Source organism: Thrips palmi, unplaced genomic scaffold (assembly GCF_012932325.1).
Source record: "Thrips palmi isolate BJ-2018 unplaced genomic scaffold, TpBJ-2018v1 HiC_scaffold_8, whole genome shotgun sequence".
In the NCBI taxonomy this organism is placed as follows: domain Eukaryota; kingdom Metazoa; phylum Arthropoda; class Insecta; order Thysanoptera; family Thripidae; genus Thrips; species Thrips palmi.
The window spans coordinates 1,912,590-1,930,007 of NW_023144635.1; the positions used below are offsets into that span (position 1 = coordinate 1,912,590).

Below are 17,418 nucleotides of genomic sequence, written 5' to 3' on the forward strand. Positions count from 1 at the left end.
GCCCAGCCCGTGCCGCGGCTCTGCCCCTGCGTCTCTCGGCCGCCCCTGCTCAACGCGGCGGCCCTCGTCGCCCTGCTGTGGGCGCAGGTGCGGCAGCTGGGCGGGGCCGGCGGGGGGCGAGGCGACGCCGGGGATCCTCCGCCGTCGCCGCCGTCGCGGGGGTGCTGCAGCTACGCCACGCAGACCGAGGCCTCCTGCCTGCGGCGGTGCGAGGCGTGCTGCGTGGCCGAGGCCGCCGTCAAGGAGCTGGTCGAGGCCTTCTGCGACAAGCTGGAGGAGCCGTCGGTCGCCGAGGAAAAGTGCGTGGCGCGGGAGATGTACATTTCCCATATCTAGTGTAGTTGTTCGCTGAGTAGTCCGATTCCGCTGCACCCACTTGTCGCTCTGTCTCTCTCGCTCCCCTACGGCAGCGGGGAGTGCGGGCAGCGGAATCGGATTACAGTGGTTCCCAACCTTGCGGTGTCGCGGGAAAACATTGGGGCGACCGTTTGCGCAGGGTGGCGGTGGCGGCGACGCTGTGCACGTCCAGCCTATCGCAGTGGGGTGCCATGCGCGCGCTCACGGGTGCGCTGTGCCGCGACCTGGACGCCGCCCTGCGCGCGAGGGGCGCCGCGCTCGCCGGCCTGGAGCTGGAGCGCGCCGCGGCCAGGCAGGCCCTGGCGGACACGGAGCAGGCCATGCAGGCCGCGGACCAGGCTAGCCGCCGGGCACGACTAGGTAGTCATTACCGCGGCGGAATCGCGCTGCAGCAGACGATTCCGGGAGCCGTTTCCGTCGCTCTGTCTCTCTCGCACCTATACGGGACGCCTCATGAGTGCGAGAGAGACAAAACTTTGCGGCATTGCCGTTGCCTTTCGCTGCAGCGGACGAGGAGCGCGACGCCGCGGAGCTCAAGAGCCTCGCGGCGAGCAGCAGGCTGGCGGAGCTGGAGGCGCAGGGTGGGTGCGAGTGGAGTGGCCTGCAGGGCCGCAGTCGAAGAGCCTTCGGACCATCGGACGGCGTGCTTGCAGACGCCGCCAGGCTGCAGGAGCTCGCGCGTCTACGCGAGATGGTGCAGGCGGCGCGGGGCCGCGAGGACGCCCTCCTGGAGCAGCTGCGCGCCGCCAACGACGCGCTGGAGGACGCCGAGGGACGGCTGCGGCTGGCCGACGACGACCAGCAACACAGCCGGCAGCGCGCGGAGGCGCTTCAGGCACGTGGCGGTCGCGGTCGCGGCGCCGTGCAGCAGACTGATTCCGACGTATCGTTTCCGTCGCACCGTCTCTCTCGCACACCCCACGGAACGCCGATTGAGTGTGACAGAGACAGCGCGACGAGGCGGTCATCCCTCGGAACCAAGGTAACAGACACACGTTGTTGAAGGCGAGCACCGTTCCCGTTCCCGCCTAGGTGGAGCACGTCAAGCTCCGCAAGCAGGTGAAGCTGGCGCAGGAGCGGCACGCGCTGCTGCTCAAGTACCCCGACCTCCACGGCCCCATGCAGCCCCTGCAGCACGGTAACTGACTCGCCGAGCCACCCGATTTCGAGGGATCGGTTCCGCTGCGCTGCCTCTGTCGCACTCATGAGGCGCTCCGCAGGGGTGCGAGAGAGACAGAGCGACGGAAAGATCCCTCGGAGTCACGCCCACCGCCCACCCCAGCCGCGGTCGCAGAGCCTCTCACTCTCACTGCGACTGTCTGGACGCAGAGGCCGGCGACCCCGTCATGGACATGGAGTGCCAGGTGCGCGCCAACGAGGTGCGCGTCGCGCTGCTCACCAAACAGAACGATCGTCTGCGGGCCACCATCGCCAAGCTGCGCGCCCTCGCCGCGTCCGGCCGCCCGCCCACGCGCAACCACTCCAGGTCCGTCTGCACACTCATTCTGTCTCTCTCGCACCCATGAGAACGCCCCATGAGTGCGAGGGAGACAGAGCGACGAAAACGACTCGGAATCAGTCTGCCGTGGAATCGGACTGTGTGCCCGTAGAGGCCTGTATAATCGCCTTTAGGTGCATGTGGGCCTCTACGTGCCTCTCCTCATTCCCCAGCGTGCATCGCGCCCTGTGCCACAAAAGCTAGAGGCCCGCATTCCCTTTGGGGGATGGAGGGATGTAGGCTGCTACCGCCCGCGAACTCCAGGGTAGCCTGTCCCGCCCAGCACGGATGCCCGGCGGGCTGGCCTCGGCCTGCCTGGCAGGCGCTGAGGTCTCCTTGACTTGACTTGAAAGGCTAGACCACAACTGCCATGTTTGCACTGCACAACATGATATACCGTCCGTGCAAAGAGCAGGACAGTCGTGTCGGCGTGCTGGCTCGTCGTCGCACTCATGGCTCGTTCCGCGGGGGTGTGAAAGAGACAGAGCGACAAAGCGTCTCTTCGGAATCATTCGGCTTCAGCGTGCATTTCAGCCTCACCACTCGATGCGCGATGACACCCTTCTCGTTCTTCCAGACCGACGTCCGCGTCGTCCCCGTCTCCGGCCCCGTCACCCTCGACTCCCTGCGCGCCCGCAGCCAGTTCCTGATGCCTGCGAAAGTAAGATTTCATTTGCTAGGTTCAGGCTGCTCGCTGGATTTTTTTTTCCTGCGGAAAAGGAACTTTTAAATGGGTTATTGCGTTTCGTTTTTGAATTTCGCGCCTTCCTCACGAACAAACGAGCATCTTCATTTGCTGCCGCCGCGCCGCCGCCGTCGCCGGACTGTTTACTGTGGAAACCGTCGTACACATGTTTCTGTTTATTAAGTTTTTCAAGAGAAATTAGACAGGTAATGTGCGCCCACTTTAGAGCATAACAAATCGCCAAGCTAGCCCAGGTTGTCGTTCACTTGAGTGCGATCGAGCCCCCGCCGAATACTTTAGTTTGCCTGTGGAAAGACGGTTCTTGGTTTTGGCATGACGTGATAGGTTAAGTGAACGCCCTATTTTGGGTAGTTTTCACGTCACGTACTTCTTCTTTTCCCGTTCAAAGTATGATTTTGGAAAATTAAATTAAATGGTGGGGCATTTCTATTTGGACTGTTTACATTAAGTGTCCAATTCATTATTGTTTGGCCATCATTATCTTCTGGGAACTTGTCTTCAGAACGTATTTAGATTCTCGAAACTTTATTTTGTTATTTTGTTTCAGGAACTTCACGATGATTATCCCTGTTCGTTGCTTCACATGTGGGAAGGTAATTGGAAACAAGTGGGAAGCTTATTTGGGTCTTCTTCAGGCAGAGTACACAGAAGGGTAAGTTGCCCATTCTATAAAATTTTACTTTTTATATGGTATATTCACTGACATTGTTCAATCGTTATATGTGATTCTGGTTTCTGCTTTGATTTTAGTGATGCCCTCGATGCCTTGGGTTTGAAGAGATACTGCTGCCGAAGAATGCTGCTGGGACATGTAGATCTTATTGAGAAGCTTCTAAATTATGCTCCTCTGGAGAAATAGCTTTATAAAATGATGACATTTCTTGATAGCATTACAGAATGGAATTTTTAATTCAGTGCTTTTGTATATATGTGATCAGTTTCCTACATCTAAAGAACTACAATGTGTTAAGTTGATGTCACGAATGGAGAACTATGTGACGTGCTCTTATTTTAATGTTTGTTCCTTAAACTTGAAATGTAAATAAAGTGTATTTGTATTCAGTATGTAAACTGGTTTTTGATGACTGTCTTCTTTCCTTTCCTCATCGGATTCACATGCCATAAGTGATTCACTATTGATGAACTCAACTATCACAAATGCACCCATCATCATGGAACTTCTAGTTATTTTGAGGAGTGTAGGGAATGCAATCATTTCAAGCTGCACTTTGTGAGCTATCGAATAATCAGCCATAGAATACAAAAACGTGACACTCCCTTCACAAATTTAAATGTCTCAGGAAAAATAAATCAAAAACCAGGCGCGTGTGCCCCTCTCGCCTTTCCCCTCTCTCCCCACTTTCTCCTTCTGAACGGCAGCGCCACCTGGTGGCACGACGAGCAAGTAGCGCAAGTAGCGCTAGCAGACCGACTAGCTGTTGGTACAATTCTGATACTATTTGGACGTTCTTTTAGTGAATATTTGTCGACAACGTCTATATTCTTTTATTTCTTATCTTTTTATGTGAAAGTTAAGTGAATTTCGAGAAATCATGGCTCACAGACGGCTCGTTCCCGAAAACAAGGGTCTTCAGAATGTGAGTACTGAGCTCCCTAACCTACTAGTTGTTAAGTGAATTACTTTAATTTCTGGTCTGTCCATTAAATATCTTACTAAACCATAAATTTTCTGGTTGCTATGCATGATATCATGTTTTGAAATAGGTTCCATCTTTTTGGGGTTGTCTTATCGAATATCATCATAAGCTGAACGTAATCCAGTTTTGTATTTCAGGTGACCAAATTATATTATGTGCCCAAACCATCTGTTCTCAACGAAGGAAGAGGCAGAAATTTACCAGATGCATTCAAGCGATTTTATTTGGAGCTAATTCAAGAACCAGCAGCGGTTCACCATATTCCAGAAAAAAGGAAATATATTCGAGACCCTGCGACAGGAATAGTGTTAGTGCAATTTTATCTTTTTTAATGAATAGGTGCTGAATCAGCTTTGAGAAATTTCAATCAATTGGAATGTTGCATTTTACAGGAGACGAGGACAGGATGACCCTCCACCAGTTATATATCCAAAAGCTTTCCACAAAGGACTTTGGGGTGGCGCCGGCATTCTCAAGGGTTTCTCCCACAATAATCCTAAATTACAGCGGTTCCCAAAATATTGGGCACCTCAGTATGAAACATCTGTTGTTTATAGTGAAGTTCTGGATATGTTCATAACTACCATAATGACCAAGAGAACTATTCAATTGATTCACAAACACTATGGGTTTGACCATTACTTGCTGCAGGTATGAAACATACCTCATAACCCATTATCCAAAAGTTTCATAAGTTTTATAATGTCTGTTTCCTTACCCTTAGACTCCTGCATGTGATCTCAAATCTGATCTTGCTTTGAAAATCAAGAGGAATATTCTGCTGGCTTTAGATAAAAATGAGCTTCCTCATACAAATCCAGAAAAGAGGGAGCAAGTTTACAATGCCTACAAACATTATTTAGAGAAGGTCTGTTGTAGAGATGCGTTAGTCTTATTGTAGTCAGTATGTTATGCTCATGGTTGGTTTCTATTTTTGTTCCCCAGTATGACAGTGAATTCATTGAATGGTATGGTCTTAAAATCTCTGAAGCAATACTAAAGATGGAGTTTGAAATGGAGAAAGCTGCAGGCGCACCTCAGCCTTTAAAAGTGCTTTATCGCAAAGAATTTTTACAAGAACTCCAAGAAGCAGATATAAAGTGGGTTAAGTTACATTAATTGCAATTATAGTTGAAAGTTTCAAGCAATTTCACTGATATCTTCCCCGTTTATTCCTTCTTCTTTTAACAGGAAAGAAGAATTAGAAGATCAACCAGCACCTGCCAGTGGAATTTCTTCCATTTTCAGTAAACTGAATCCATTCAAGAGAAACAATTAATTACTAATTTGTATTTTGTTAATTTTGGTAGTGAATGCTGTATCTCTTGGTCAGAAAAAACTAATACAAGAAAATGTTACAGTTTACTTGCGACTTTTATTTTACCAGTAAGGCAAACACTCTTTTATCCACAATAACAAACTTAATACATTTCAGGATTATCAAAGAAATAGAATCAATAATCCATCAGTCTTTCACAACGTACATTTTAAACTACATCAAATACCATAAATAGTTCTAGAATAGATTTATTTTCTTTGTTCAACTGATAAGTAAAATCTGTAAAGTGAAGGTATCAGGTTAGATAAGTACATACCAAATACATATTCAAATGAGTGGGCTAAGAAAAAAAAACCAAGTCGGCACTTGGTGGCTTAGGACTGGTTGCCAGCTCTGCTAGCTATACAATTACAGTTAGGTGAAAAACAAACCAACTTTCTTAACTATAAAATGCAAATTATATTATAAAAGAAGTATAAATGACGGGCTGACATGTTGAAAACAAAGACAGTACAGACATGCACTTCTCTAGCTTGATAGCATCATACCTAATATAATTAGTGACGTAAATTGATCTAATTTAAGCTGGTTGCAACTTTCTTATTTTTTGTAAAGTTTCAATAAATATCTATACAAATTAGCATTAGCCTTAATACTGATAAATATTCTAATCCATGGAACTATAAGAAGTTTCACATCTACAATCCACAATCTCTGAGAAGTGCAAGGTGTGAACAAAGTAACCTCAAGTAAATCAGTGTGAATCTTTGAACTCTGATGACATACGTGCAGAGCATGCCTATCTACTGCAGAAATTTTTAATACAATTTTTCCAAATGAAAATAAAGAAGTTTCATGACAGTTTTTTGAGAAGCAGTATACAACATTGTTGTGTTATCAACATACGTAAGTTAGAATAACACACCATGCCACTAAGTAAATGATCTATCGTGTTTACAGCCAATTTCACAGAGAGTATAGGGTAAGGACTTTTATTGAAGCAATTATGCTGGAAGGGCATACTGAACTATGAAAGATAAAAGAATATGAACAAAGTTTAAAACACGTTAGCTCATCAAAAAGTAGAAAATTGATTCAAACCCTTTACATTTTGTTCTATGTACAAAGAAACTGTAAAACCGGGAGAAAAATAAATACGAAACATTCTGTAAAGACATAAATGAAAATCGAACAAGGCATGTTTTACTAGAAGTCTCACTAGAATCACTCTTTACTTTATAGATCCTGAATGCCTTTTAGTTAATTATTCACTTTATTGGTAAAAACAAAATATAATCAAACAAAAGAAAAAAAAACAGTACTACAAGAAAGAAACCAATTAACCAACTTGACTTAGGTGTAAATCTAATCCCATGAATAGAACAAAGGCTAAAACAAAATTGTATGTTTCAACTGAAGTTCTCTGCCAAGCATGCTCAGCTTCATTAACAAACCCACATCCTTATCAAAAGAATCTCTTTGATAGTCATGGGTATAAAACTATTCTTTATTTGGATCAGCACATTTTCAATTAATGTAGCTAATCCAATCTTGTCACAGCCAGTAGATTTAGCTTTCATCAGCATAGGAGAAGATTACATTAACATGGGTGGTTGAGCAGATTATTCAACAAACCATAATTTATTTAATTATTTTTTAACACTTATGTACAATGTTCATTTTATTTTATTTTGAACATTTGTTAATCTTGCCTACACAAATATGCCACAAGAACAAACCATTCAAAGATCTAACACAAACAACTACATATACCGCTGAGAGGTCTACAAGAGTGTAATAATTTTAGTAAACACCAAATAGCAGTTTTACAAACTTCCCTAAGAAGCTAGTAAAAAAAAGGATGATTTGTACTCTCCAGAGTGAGGACTTTGGTAGATGCGACATTAAATGACTTGATTCAGCTCAGGACAAAGTTTGTGCACAAGTATGGCAGGTAAAATGACCTCAATATGAGGTAAATACAATAGTGATAATTAATGAGAAAAATTTTAAAACACACCTTGATTAACATCACCAAAGTGTCAAAATCTACTTAAGATAGTTGATTGTATCTGAAGTCTGAACTCAGAGGAAGAAAGTGAGCTTCACCACAGGTAAGATTGCTCAGGTTGAATCTGAGAGAAAAGAAACATTGGAGTTAGAGGGTTCTATAGACAAGGCAAAGAAATATTGAGCTTAGTTTGAGCTTGGTACCTTGGTAAGCTGAGGTGTGAGAAACGGTGGCTGAGAGTTGGAAGAAGAGCCTGTGGTGTGCTGTGGCGGAGGCCCTGGACTTGATAGTATGGGGGCCATTGTGATGCCTTGAGTCAGCATGACTGTATCGAGCTGTGGTTCCAAGTGTGGGGGTGCAATTTTGTCTTGCTCCAGCTCTGAGGACCAATTACAAGCTGAATAAAATATTACTCAGACCAGTGAGAAAATAAATGTTGCTGCGAGATAAACGAACCTTCACTAGGTGGTCCTAGTTCTTCGGCAAGGGTGAGATGAGGCATGCCTTGGTACCCATTTAGATCCAAATTGTATTCATCTTGATTCGTTCCATCCGGTAAAATAGATGGAACTAGGACTGGCGCAGTGTCTAATGAATAAGGATGATCATTGTAAGCCACATATGCTGTAGCACAGTGGGACATGTAAGCTGGCTGCCCAGTGTAAGGTCCAACTCCGAATTGGGATGTTGTGGGACCAGCAGTGGCATTAGGTCGAATACTGGGTGGAAGAGCTGTAACAATGCAAAAATGGAAACATAATCAAACAGTGCAAGAAAATTTCACACATTTCACAACTAACTTTCCATTGAACTTCAAAGCCCTATTGGAGACTTTCATGGATGGTTCAGTCCTTGGGAGCCAATCAATATGAATGTTTATTACAACCAATAGGAAAAACTGTGGAGCACTAGACACACATGAAGTCAAACTAAAAAAAAATGCAGTGAAATACCAAACTGAGAACCTGATACCTAGGATGGAGGGGGAAAATGTGTTTGTGAATAAGAAAAGGAAAGTAAAGGGTGAGTTGGTGTAAATTTTTTCAAATAAAAATGTAGATAGGATCAGTTAGAGTTTACTTCCTTAAGAGGTGCTAGAGACGAATAGCTGCTGTGCACTGTGCAGGAAGGACTTGCTACCAGCAATATTCAGACAGTGTTTAGGATTATTTTTCTTTAGAAATGGTTATTACTTATTATTATTTATGAAACTTGAAAAAAACTATGCTAGGAGTTGCTGAAAACACTTGAGATTGCCTACAATGAAAAAGCTTAGTTCTGCTGTCATTTCTGGAAAGACAAATAAAAACAAAATAAAAGGGAAACCATACCTGTAGCAATTTGTTGGCTGCACAGTCCAGCTGGCATGCTGGTGGCAGTGGTCTTGTCCACTCCTGTGTGGAGGTACTGTAAATGTTCAGGAGCCCCTGCCTGCAGGGAGCCAGGAGAGGAAAAGCCAGCCACAGGGAGCGGTAGAGATTCATTTGGGAGTAGGGTATGCGAGACTTGAGATGTCATGGGTACCGATGAGTGCGATGAAGAAACATCAGCAGTAGTAGTGTAGACAAATGATGGGTCATATGGTTCTGGATAAGGATATGTTTGATATGATCCCGTTAAAGAGGACATGGGAGGTAACGGGGGCCGGGGCATGCAATTCCCGAATTGAGGAACTGGTGATACAGGTACAGGATGTAAGCTTTGAGGTGCAACATTAGAAAGAGGTGACATTGACATTTGCCCTGGTGGACAATTTAGTTGGGAAGAGCCTCCAGGCCCAGGGTGAGCAGCTAAGGGATTATATGAGGTAGGAGAGGTGTTGTCTGATGACAAATGGGGGTGGGTTACAGGTGTGCGTTCAAGTGATGAGATGGTTTGGGGTGATGGTACTGGACAAAGGAGGGGATTAGAAATATCTTGATGAGATTGCAATGGCAAGGAATTGACTGAATGAGCTTGTGAATATAAGACAGGGGGGCTAAGATGGCTAGTTGCTAAGCAGTATGGCACAGTCTCTTGAGGAAGGTGGTGATTATCACTCAATGGAGGAGGGATCCTGCTGCAATTGGCCTGGGCATTCGTTGCTGCAGTTGATTGAAGTGATGCTGGCGGAGTGAAGGCAATTGTTGCAGGGACATTCACAGGTTCTGGTGTTGCAGGCCCAGGAAAACTTCTAGAGTTATTCTCAACTAGATGCATATTAGGTTGATTTGCTTGAGATGTACTCGCTGGTGCTCCAGACAACATGTTGGCCAATGCAGAAGGTGATGATTGCAAAGGTTTGGCTGCTATGGATGTTGCTGATGGAGCTTGTCTGACAATAATCCTCGGATGAGGTCCTCTTGTATTCAGAGGGCCAGCTCCACGAGGTTGAGCTTGAACTGAAACAGGTCTTAAAGTCTTGGGGGCATTCTGCCTCAAACTCACAGCCTGCGCTGCACGTAACATTTGTCCTCCTTGAGGTCGAACGAGTCCTGCTTGAGGTCTCACAGCATTAGTCCGAATTATCTGAGCACCAGGTCTCACTAAGTATGGTCGTGATGCCACTGCCCGCACTGCTGTTTCTGGTAAAGCATGTACAACCTTACGGCCTTGAGCGTCAACCCGTTGTAGACTCACTGACAATGCGTTACTCTTCATGTTTTTGCTTAAGGCTGCAAGAGGGTTCTTTGCAGAAGTCTGTTGGCGTGGTTGTCCCAGCATGGCTTTTATAGCAGCTTTTCCGGTTGATACGTTTCCATTTTTATGCACAATAGAGAGACTAGGTCGCACCTGTGTCTGGGTCATCCTACCACCCACCTTCGTTGTGGCTGCTGGACTCGTAACAAGATGGGGAACTTGACCTGTCACACTCACTGGTCGAATCTGAACACTACCATCGCCTACAGTTATTGGTGGCATATTACCTTTTTTAACTCCAGCTTGAACAACTTTTGAAACACCGCTGCTGCCAACTAGAACTGAATTTTGCACTGTCACTGCTCTGCCTTTAGGGCCATGGGGTACCCAGTTTCCTCCAACTCCAGATGATTTTGCAGGGGATGAAATGGCAGCAGCAGGATGTTTCAGGATCCTGGGGGCTGGGCGTTTTGCCTTGCGCTTGGGCTCCTCTTGGTCAAAAGTCCAATCTTCATCTAGCTCTGGCCTTTTTCGTATATCCCTGCGATAGCTGTACTCATGATCTCCTCGCTCATATTCTGAAACAAGGAGAGTTTGTTGTATGGCATAAAACAATGAAATAATAAAATCTCAACAAATGGTAAATCAAGACAAAAAAAGTGGCCGCAATTGTCACAACCTCGAAGCACAGGCAAAACAATATACAGTAAAAATTAGTACAGACATGCACAAATGAGTGAATCCTTACCAATTTCTCCAGCCTTCTCATACAGTTCGGTCAAGCCATCATCAGGATATACTTCAACATCAGGTTCAAAGTAACCTTCACACTGTTCCAAACGGTCAGCGGGTTGCTCTTCTACCTTGCATGGTGGCTTATTAAAACAGCTATTGTCAAGGTCATAGCCTCCTTTAAACTCATCTTCACATTCTTGTTTGACATCATCCTCATTTTTGGCATCAGTACCACTACAACTTTTTTTCCTGTGTATTGGATGTCGCTTGGGATTCTTCTTTGGAGATTCTTTTCCTAACTCTCTCATTCTGTAAAAGATATCATATTGTTAAAGTTTATATTAAATGGAGAAATGAACGTTCAGACGAGTTTTAAATCTTCAAAGTGATATGCATACATCTTCAGGTATTCAGGATCAGGATGAGGTGCAGGCTTATGATGATGTGGGTCTTCAGGATGGCAACCATAGTCTTTACCCTCTTTCCACATGTCATAGCGGTCTGGTTGAAATCGTTTGACAAATAAATCCATATTTATCTTGACCATATCTTCCCTACAAGAACATTGAGAAGCTCTCTTTCCATATTCTACCCATCGCTCTGAAGCAAAATTCGTTGACTCCGCACAGTTAAATCCATGATTAAATCCTGAATGATAACCAAAGGGGAAAGTTATGATGAATTCCCCTTCTTCTTGAGTTATCTGTTAAGCAGAGAAAAATTAATAATACTCAAACGGTTACTTGAAAGACAAAGGACTTCATTGGTTCAGATCAAATTATTATGTAACTATTAAAAAAATGACTACCTTATTGTAAGGAATAGAGTGATGTCTTAAAACTTGAGGTGATATAATTGACATTTTATGCCTAAGAAAGGCTGGACAAGATTTTTGGTCAGGAAAAAAGCCATCAGCCAGTCTTTCCAATCGACGGCCATGCTCCGGTGGGATTGCATACCTGCAGAGAGAAAACATTTAGTCTTCCAGTCAGGAAGATTAAATATTCCAGCTTAATTAAACAAGACACATACCAGGTTTTTGGAGCTCCAAAGTGTAAATAGTTTATACTGTATAGGTCCATATCTTCTGTATGCCAAGCAAAAGTTGTCTTCCACATGCCAAAATAAAGGTAGGCAGTAGTTACACCATCAATACTGATGTGATACTCATCACTAATACAATCTAAAATTGTTCCTAACTTATTTATATTCCACACCTGTTGAAGAAAAGAAAAACTATGAACTAGGAGCAAGGACTAGAACAAGATAAAACATGCAGAAAAATATAGTTTACAGTTATATCTGGATCAGTCAGGGTTCCAGAGACATCTGCTCCATAGATTGGTGGGTTGTAGGTGATGTTCTTCCAATATTTCCTTTCTAGATCTTCATAATCACGGTGTCTTGGAGTCCCATATCTGTTTATAATAAATGTGTTAAAACACTTTTTAGCAGAACAAAGAATGAAAACTAAGCTTGATACTAACTTGTCTGAGTCAGCCATTTCACGAAATTCCTGGACAGTCATTGCCTTCTTTTGAATATTATATTGTTGGTATAGGCCTTGCTTTCCATTGACAACTTGGCAAATAGGAGCAGGTATTGTTACATCAATGTCCTTGAGATCATAACCAGATTTTCTTGGAACCCATTCTTTGGGAGCTACTACCTAGAAAACAAGAAAAATTACATGACAATGTAATAGAAGGCAGGACTTAAGTTGAAAGTGAAACTTTTAAAGGTTTCAGCATTATCATACTTTGGCTATTCCTCCTTTGTGTGCTCCTTTCGACTCCATATACTTGATGTACTGAGCAAAATCTTTAAACTCTTCATATGTGGGCCGGAAAACCATTATTCTTGGTTTCCCAGACCCTAGGTTGTCACCTGCCGTTTCTTCCATCTTAAAGAATTTTAATCTGCAAGCATAAGAAAAATCCAAGTGTGAGTCTTTTGAAAGTATGGCAACAATATGTCTTTGAACAAGATTGTATCTAGTATTTGTTTCTCTATAGATATGTGAGCAGGGTCAAGTAATCAGATATGGCTACAAATAAAACGTTGGAATTGTTCACAATCAATTCACATACATTTCAATAACTCGCTCATAGTCTCAAAGGAACACAACATTTGTGACAGACAGTGTATAAGTAAGAGTGTTAAAATTAAAAGAAGGGATAAGTTCGACCTTAAAACTTGTCAATATAATCATAAAGGATTCGTTCTATGATTGTACCTGTTAACGAGGAACACAAAGACAAAATGTACAGTTCATTGATTACAACAGTGTGGAAGTGTTGACAATGTGATGTACGAAAAACGATCAATAGTTTTCAGATTTTGAGTCATCGTAAAAAGGTACGATAATCGTGTTACATCAGTATTATTGTTATTGTATGGTACCCGTAACCTACAAGCTGACGGCAAGATGTCAGCCAAATCAAGATGGCGTTCTTGAACGGCAACAGGAAAGGAAAAATATCGTTAGATGAACAAAAGAGGCTGCTAGAATAATATTTAAGTTAAAGCCGTCTAGAAAATGGAAGAAAATAGAGACAGACAAATACTACACGCATTTCCACTACAGCGAGTATTCCATGAAAATTTGAAGTGAAGCTCTTTAAAAATGATGCACGATCGTACACAATGAGCTTAACTTGAGAAATCCACGAGGATTTGAAGAAGAAACGAGAAAGTGATGTAAGCACAAATATTTCCTCACTTTAAACAAGTTTCATCATCAGATATTCGCTGTTTACACTGCACAAATCTTTGGCGAACATCAACCAAAACAGCGGAAGAGTAGGCCTAAAAACAAGGAAATGGCGGGGTGCCTTCTGCTTGCCGAAACAGTCGATGGTCCCTTGTCTTGTTTGTGGTCGCTGTGGTCGACAAGTTGGCAAATATTTGAGTAATTCGGTGATTATGCTGGCTAAACTTCACGATTTCAAAGAAAGGGATATGAAGTAACTATTGCATCGACTTAAAAATGTTTCCTTCGAAATTAAAAGGACATAACGTGAGGGTGTTCTGGAATGCACCCCAGCCATACTCCCCGGCGGGGAGTCTCTGAGGCGAGGGGTATCTGCGCCCGCCTAAGGTCATGTCGTCGTGCGCCTGGTGGTGGCGCGGTGGCGGGGTGTGCAGGACTCTAGGTGGCGGCCCTAGTGTCCTACAGCTGCTGGCTCTACGGAAGAATTCTCTCAAATATTTAGTGTTTTTCTGAAAAGTGTTTTATGCTGCCCGAGGCTTTATTCGGAGGAAGGGTTTCTCCCGAATCCTAGTCGCAACCCCTATAGGCGGTTGGGGGTGGGGAGGACACGTCTTGCTCTTCAAGTCGCACTGCTTTCTTTTCAAATAACTGCAAGTGTACCTTATGTTTGCAACCAACCGCAGGCATTCCTCCTGGATCACCTGAGCAAGGAGAAGTCCGCGCTGGCTGCGTTGGCCCTGCGGAGGCTGCACGACAGACACATTCCGAGACTCGGTTTCGTCGCTCTGTCTCTCTCAGACTCATGAGATGTTCCTATACGACGAAAACGAATCAGTGTGCGGGCTGCAGTAAGAGTGGTGACGGTGACTCGGCCGATGAAGGTGCATAGGGGAGGGGGAGGGGGTTGTGATGCTGCGTCATATTGCACGGCGCGAGGCGGCGGCGTGACGCAAAGACCGCGGCCCGGGGGAATTGGAAGGGGGGAGGGAGGGGGCGACCATGCAATTAGTGAGAAACGTGCGACGCTACTGCGGGTGGCGGCGGCAAGGGGTGGCGAGGGGTGGCGAGGGGCGCCAAGGGTTGGGGGTGGAGTTTCACGCCGAGACGGGGAGGGGAGGGGAGGGGAGGGGCTGCACCGCCGGATCTTCAGCGAGGTAATTAGAGCGAGGGAACAGTGATGGAATAGAAAGAGACGAAAAAGTGGGGGGGGGGCTACGTTCGGGATCAGGGAGGGAGGAAGGGGGGGGGGAGAAATATGGAGACGTGCCATTCGGGGAGAGTGATCGACTGCGACTGTTTGCTCGTGGCAAACAGTCCGGGGGGCTAGAAGGGGAAGGGCGGGGCAGTGAAGGGCAGCATCTGCCGCCAAGTCTGCCGCCACCCTCCGGCCTCCGGGCGAGCGGCCACGAGCGGCGGCCAGATTGTGTAGAGTCCGAGGCCTTCTCAGGCGGAGTGGCAGCGCGGCGGCGTCCCGGAGCGCCATGACAGGAGGGGCTGCCGCGCGGCGCGGCCGGCTTGCCATAAGTCGCGGGGCGGAGGCGAAGCGCGGCGCAGGCTTGGACTTTCGCGGCACGACGGCCGAGCGACAAACTCTGGGAAAGCGTTTTCGGCTTAAATCAACGCGCTATCCTGCGGCAAACTTTAAAGTCGTTTAGCCTGTTGCACCGCCCGTGCCTGCCGCTGCCTCTCCTTGAGCTCCGTGGGCCGCGGCGCTGTCCGCACTCCTCCCTCTCGGCGCGGCGTCGCAGCGCGCCAGCGCGGGGCCGCGGTGACGGCCTCGGTGACGGCCTCGGTGACGGCCTTCGCGGCGTGTCAGCGGCGGCTCGGCGCCGCCGTTCCGAACAACCCCAACAACACCCGAAAGCAGCAGAGCGCCGGGGGAAGCGTCTAGCGCCGAGGAAGTACGAAGCGTGCCGTTGTCGCTTCCTGAATAATTTCCTCCGCGCCACGGTACTGCCTTGCCTGGCCTGGCGGCCTGGGCTGCGCCGCGCCGCGAGGGCGGATGACTCGCGAGCGCCAGTCCAGCGCCAGCAGCAGACTCATTCCGAGAGTCGTCTTCGTCGCTCCGTCTCTCTACACCCACGCCCATGAGTGCGACAGAGAGACAGCGACGAAAACGACTCTCGACCCCAGCCCCTGCAGTGCGCGTGCCGCTCGGCGTGCCGCGCCTCCACGGCTGTCACGGCCAGGCAGGCAGGGCGGCCCACGCTGTGCCACGCTGTGCCGGGCAAGGCGGGCGAGGCCCCGGGGCCGGACAGAGTCCACCGCGGCGGGGACGCGCGGGGGCGGAAGGGAGGGTCGAGGAGCAGGGGCAGCAGGGGCACGTGGCCGCGCTTGTGCCCAGCCCAGCCGCCCCGCCCCGTCGCCCCGCCTCTAGCCTCGCCTGCCCACCGCGCTTCCCCGACCAATTGCGCCGCCAGCGCCGCCAGCACCCTCGACACGCGACCCAGCAGCTGCCGACTCCCACGGCACGCCCCCCTCCCCCAACCCCGCCCCGCCCCGCCGCGCCACAGCCGCCGCTGCTTTAGTGGTGCTGTGCGTCGGGCTGGGCCTGTGCCGCGTCACGTGGTCGATATCTTTGGCCGTCTCTCTCCCCCGCGACCCTTTTCGCAGTCCGTCTCCGTCTGTCCGTCCGTCCGTCCGTCTGTCCACCGGTCCGTCCGTCCGTTCGTCTGTCTTCGCGCCGCCGTTTCCGCCGCCGCATGGGAGTCCTGGAAGTCCTGGCGGGAGACAGCCATCTCTCATCTTCGCATTGCTTCGCGCTTCGCATTCATTTAGATAATGCGCGCGTATTCCTTTTTTCCAGTGTTAATCTCTTATTCTCTTCCTTGGCATTTCCCTCTCGGCCCTCCTCTTTCGTCCCCGTTTACTGACCTGTCGTCCGCACGGCTCGCCAGAGCGAGCACAGTGCCCCGCCCCGCCCCGCCCCGCCCCGCCCTTCCGGTGCCCCGTCGGGGTGACTCGGGTGTGCGGGTCGCGTCGGGGAGCCGGGGCGGCCGGAGCGGGGCGGGGCGGCCAGGGCGGGGGAACGAACAGAAGGTGTGCGTGGGAGTCACCTGCCTCCGCCTCTGGCTGTGCCACTGGCCGTGCCTCTGGCCGCCCTGCTTCGTGCCGTGCCGTTCCGTTCCGTGCTGTTCCGGCGTTCCGTGGCCGTTCTTTATTCCTCTCCCAGGACAAAACCTCGCTCCGAACGCCCCACACCGAACCCGTCTCAGCTGAATGAGGTTTTTTCCCGCCGCCACCGTTGTTTCTTTGCCGCCGGGCGATGCTCAGGAATGGCCTTTTGAACTGCGAACGCGGTGCCCTACGACGGCTAGCAGACTGATTCCGAGAGTCGTTTTCATCGCTGTCTCTCTCGCACTCTCGGGGCGTCCCATACAGGTGCGAGAGCGACAGAGCGACGAAAACGACTCTCGGAATCAGTCTGCTGCGGCGTCCGCGGCGTCCTGCGGCCGGCCAGGGCCTCGCCTGCCGCGGGACTGGAGCATCCTTATCACGGCAAAAACTTTGCGGAGGTTCCCCAAGGGGCGCCGCGTCCTCAGGGATAGCCGTGAGAAAGCTGTCGGCCAAGGACTGGAAGTTCCGGAGGACTTTACGGAGCGTCCTCGCCGCCGTCCCCTCTCTCCACGCCATGGCCGTGGTCCGTGCCGTGGTCCACAGCCCACGCATTAGGCATCACCCGCCGCGCAAGGCGCCCATCCCTGGCCACCCCTGGCGGACGCCACAGCTTGGCTTCGCTGCGGGGCGGACGCCGGGCTGGGTAGGCAAGCCCGCCGAACAGGGCTGCGTTCGGGTGGACTACCCTCCAGGCGTTCTCTCGCACCGCTGCGGAACCCTTACGG

The 17,418-nt window shown here is 48.3% G+C and overlaps 3 protein-coding genes across 8 annotated transcripts; 2 read left to right on the plus strand and 1 right to left on the minus strand.

The window, feature by feature from the left end:
• The first annotated feature begins 2,393 nt into the window (after positions 1-2,393).
• LOC117653298 (DNA-directed RNA polymerases I, II, and III subunit RPABC5) lies at positions 2,394-3,625 on the plus strand. 4 transcript variants are annotated; one of them, XM_034398889.1, is made up of 3 exons: positions 2,394-2,516; positions 3,109-3,213; positions 3,312-3,625. In XM_034398889.1, exons 2-3 carry the CDS (start codon positions 3,119-3,121, stop codon positions 3,418-3,420), a joined length of 204 nt encoding a protein of 67 aa, XP_034254780.1. In that variant the 5' UTR covers positions 2,394-2,516; positions 3,109-3,118; the 3' UTR covers positions 3,421-3,625. The 4 variants fall into 4 exon arrangements, with proteins under 4 accessions (XP_034254780.1, XP_034254777.1, XP_034254778.1 ...); XM_034398886.1 differs by lacking the exon at positions 2,394-2,516 and adding an exon at positions 2,586-2,746; XM_034398887.1 differs by lacking the exon at positions 2,394-2,516 and adding an exon at positions 2,799-2,948.
• Positions 3,626-3,965: 340 nt separating this feature from the next.
• LOC117653297 (39S ribosomal protein L28, mitochondrial) lies at positions 3,966-5,584 on the plus strand. Its single transcript, XM_034398884.1, has 6 exons — positions 3,966-4,159; positions 4,357-4,526; positions 4,612-4,870; positions 4,944-5,087; positions 5,165-5,319; positions 5,411-5,584. The coding sequence occupies exons 1-6, from the start codon at positions 4,115-4,117 to the stop codon at positions 5,496-5,498; spliced, it is 861 nt and encodes a 286-aa protein (XP_034254775.1). The 5' UTR covers positions 3,966-4,114; the 3' UTR covers positions 5,499-5,584.
• A 146-nt stretch (positions 5,585-5,730) lies between these two features.
• Positions 5,731-13,740, minus strand: LOC117653296 (probable lysine-specific demethylase 4A). 3 transcript variants are annotated; one of them, XM_034398882.1, is made up of 12 exons: positions 13,586-13,740; positions 12,623-12,782; positions 12,351-12,532; positions 12,158-12,281; positions 11,896-12,080; positions 11,672-11,822; positions 11,262-11,566; positions 10,877-11,172; positions 8,841-10,706; positions 7,966-8,241; positions 7,713-7,888; positions 5,731-7,633 (listed from the first exon to the last, which is right to left on the minus strand). In XM_034398882.1, the coding sequence occupies exons 2-12, from the start codon at positions 12,764-12,766 to the stop codon at positions 7,604-7,606; spliced, it is 3,735 nt and encodes a 1,244-aa protein (XP_034254773.1). In that variant the 5' UTR covers positions 12,767-12,782; positions 13,586-13,740; the 3' UTR covers positions 5,731-7,603. The 3 variants fall into 3 exon arrangements, with proteins under 3 accessions (XP_034254773.1, XP_034254774.1, XP_034254772.1); XM_034398883.1 differs by having other exon boundaries at positions 7,492-7,633; positions 10,416-10,706; XM_034398881.1 differs by lacking the exon at positions 13,586-13,740 and adding an exon at positions 13,507-13,524 and having other exon boundaries at positions 7,492-7,633.
• Positions 13,741-17,418: the final 3,678 nt, after the last annotated feature.

Excerpts from the sequence above, each read along its gene's own strand:
- LOC117653298 (XM_034398889.1), top strand. The coding sequence starts at position 3,119 with ATGATTATCCCTGTTCGTTGCTTCACATGTGGGAAGGTAATTGGAAAC. Across the intron at positions 3,214-3,311 it reads CAGGCAGAGTACACAGAAGG|TGATGCCCTCGATGCCTTGG; the intron begins GTAAGTTGCCCA and ends CTTTGATTTTAG.
- LOC117653297 (XM_034398884.1), top strand. The coding sequence starts at position 4,115 with ATGGCTCACAGACGGCTCGTTCCCGAAAACAAGGGTCTTCAGAAT. Across the intron at positions 4,871-4,943 it reads TTGACCATTACTTGCTGCAG|ACTCCTGCATGTGATCTCAA; the intron begins GTATGAAACATA and ends CCTTACCCTTAG. Across the intron at positions 5,088-5,164 it reads ACAAACATTATTTAGAGAAG|TATGACAGTGAATTCATTGA; the intron begins GTCTGTTGTAGA and ends TTTGTTCCCCAG.
- LOC117653296 (XM_034398882.1), bottom strand. The coding sequence starts at position 12,766 with ATGGAAGAAACGGCAGGTGACAACCTAGGGTCTGGGAAACCAAGAATA. Across the intron at positions 11,567-11,671 it reads ACTCTATTCCTTACAATAAG|ATAACTCAAGAAGAAGGGGA; the intron begins GTAGTCATTTTT and ends TCTGCTTAACAG. Across the intron at positions 10,707-10,876 it reads TGAGAAGGCTGGAGAAATTG|AATATGAGCGAGGAGATCAT; the intron begins GTAAGGATTCAC and ends TCCTTGTTTCAG.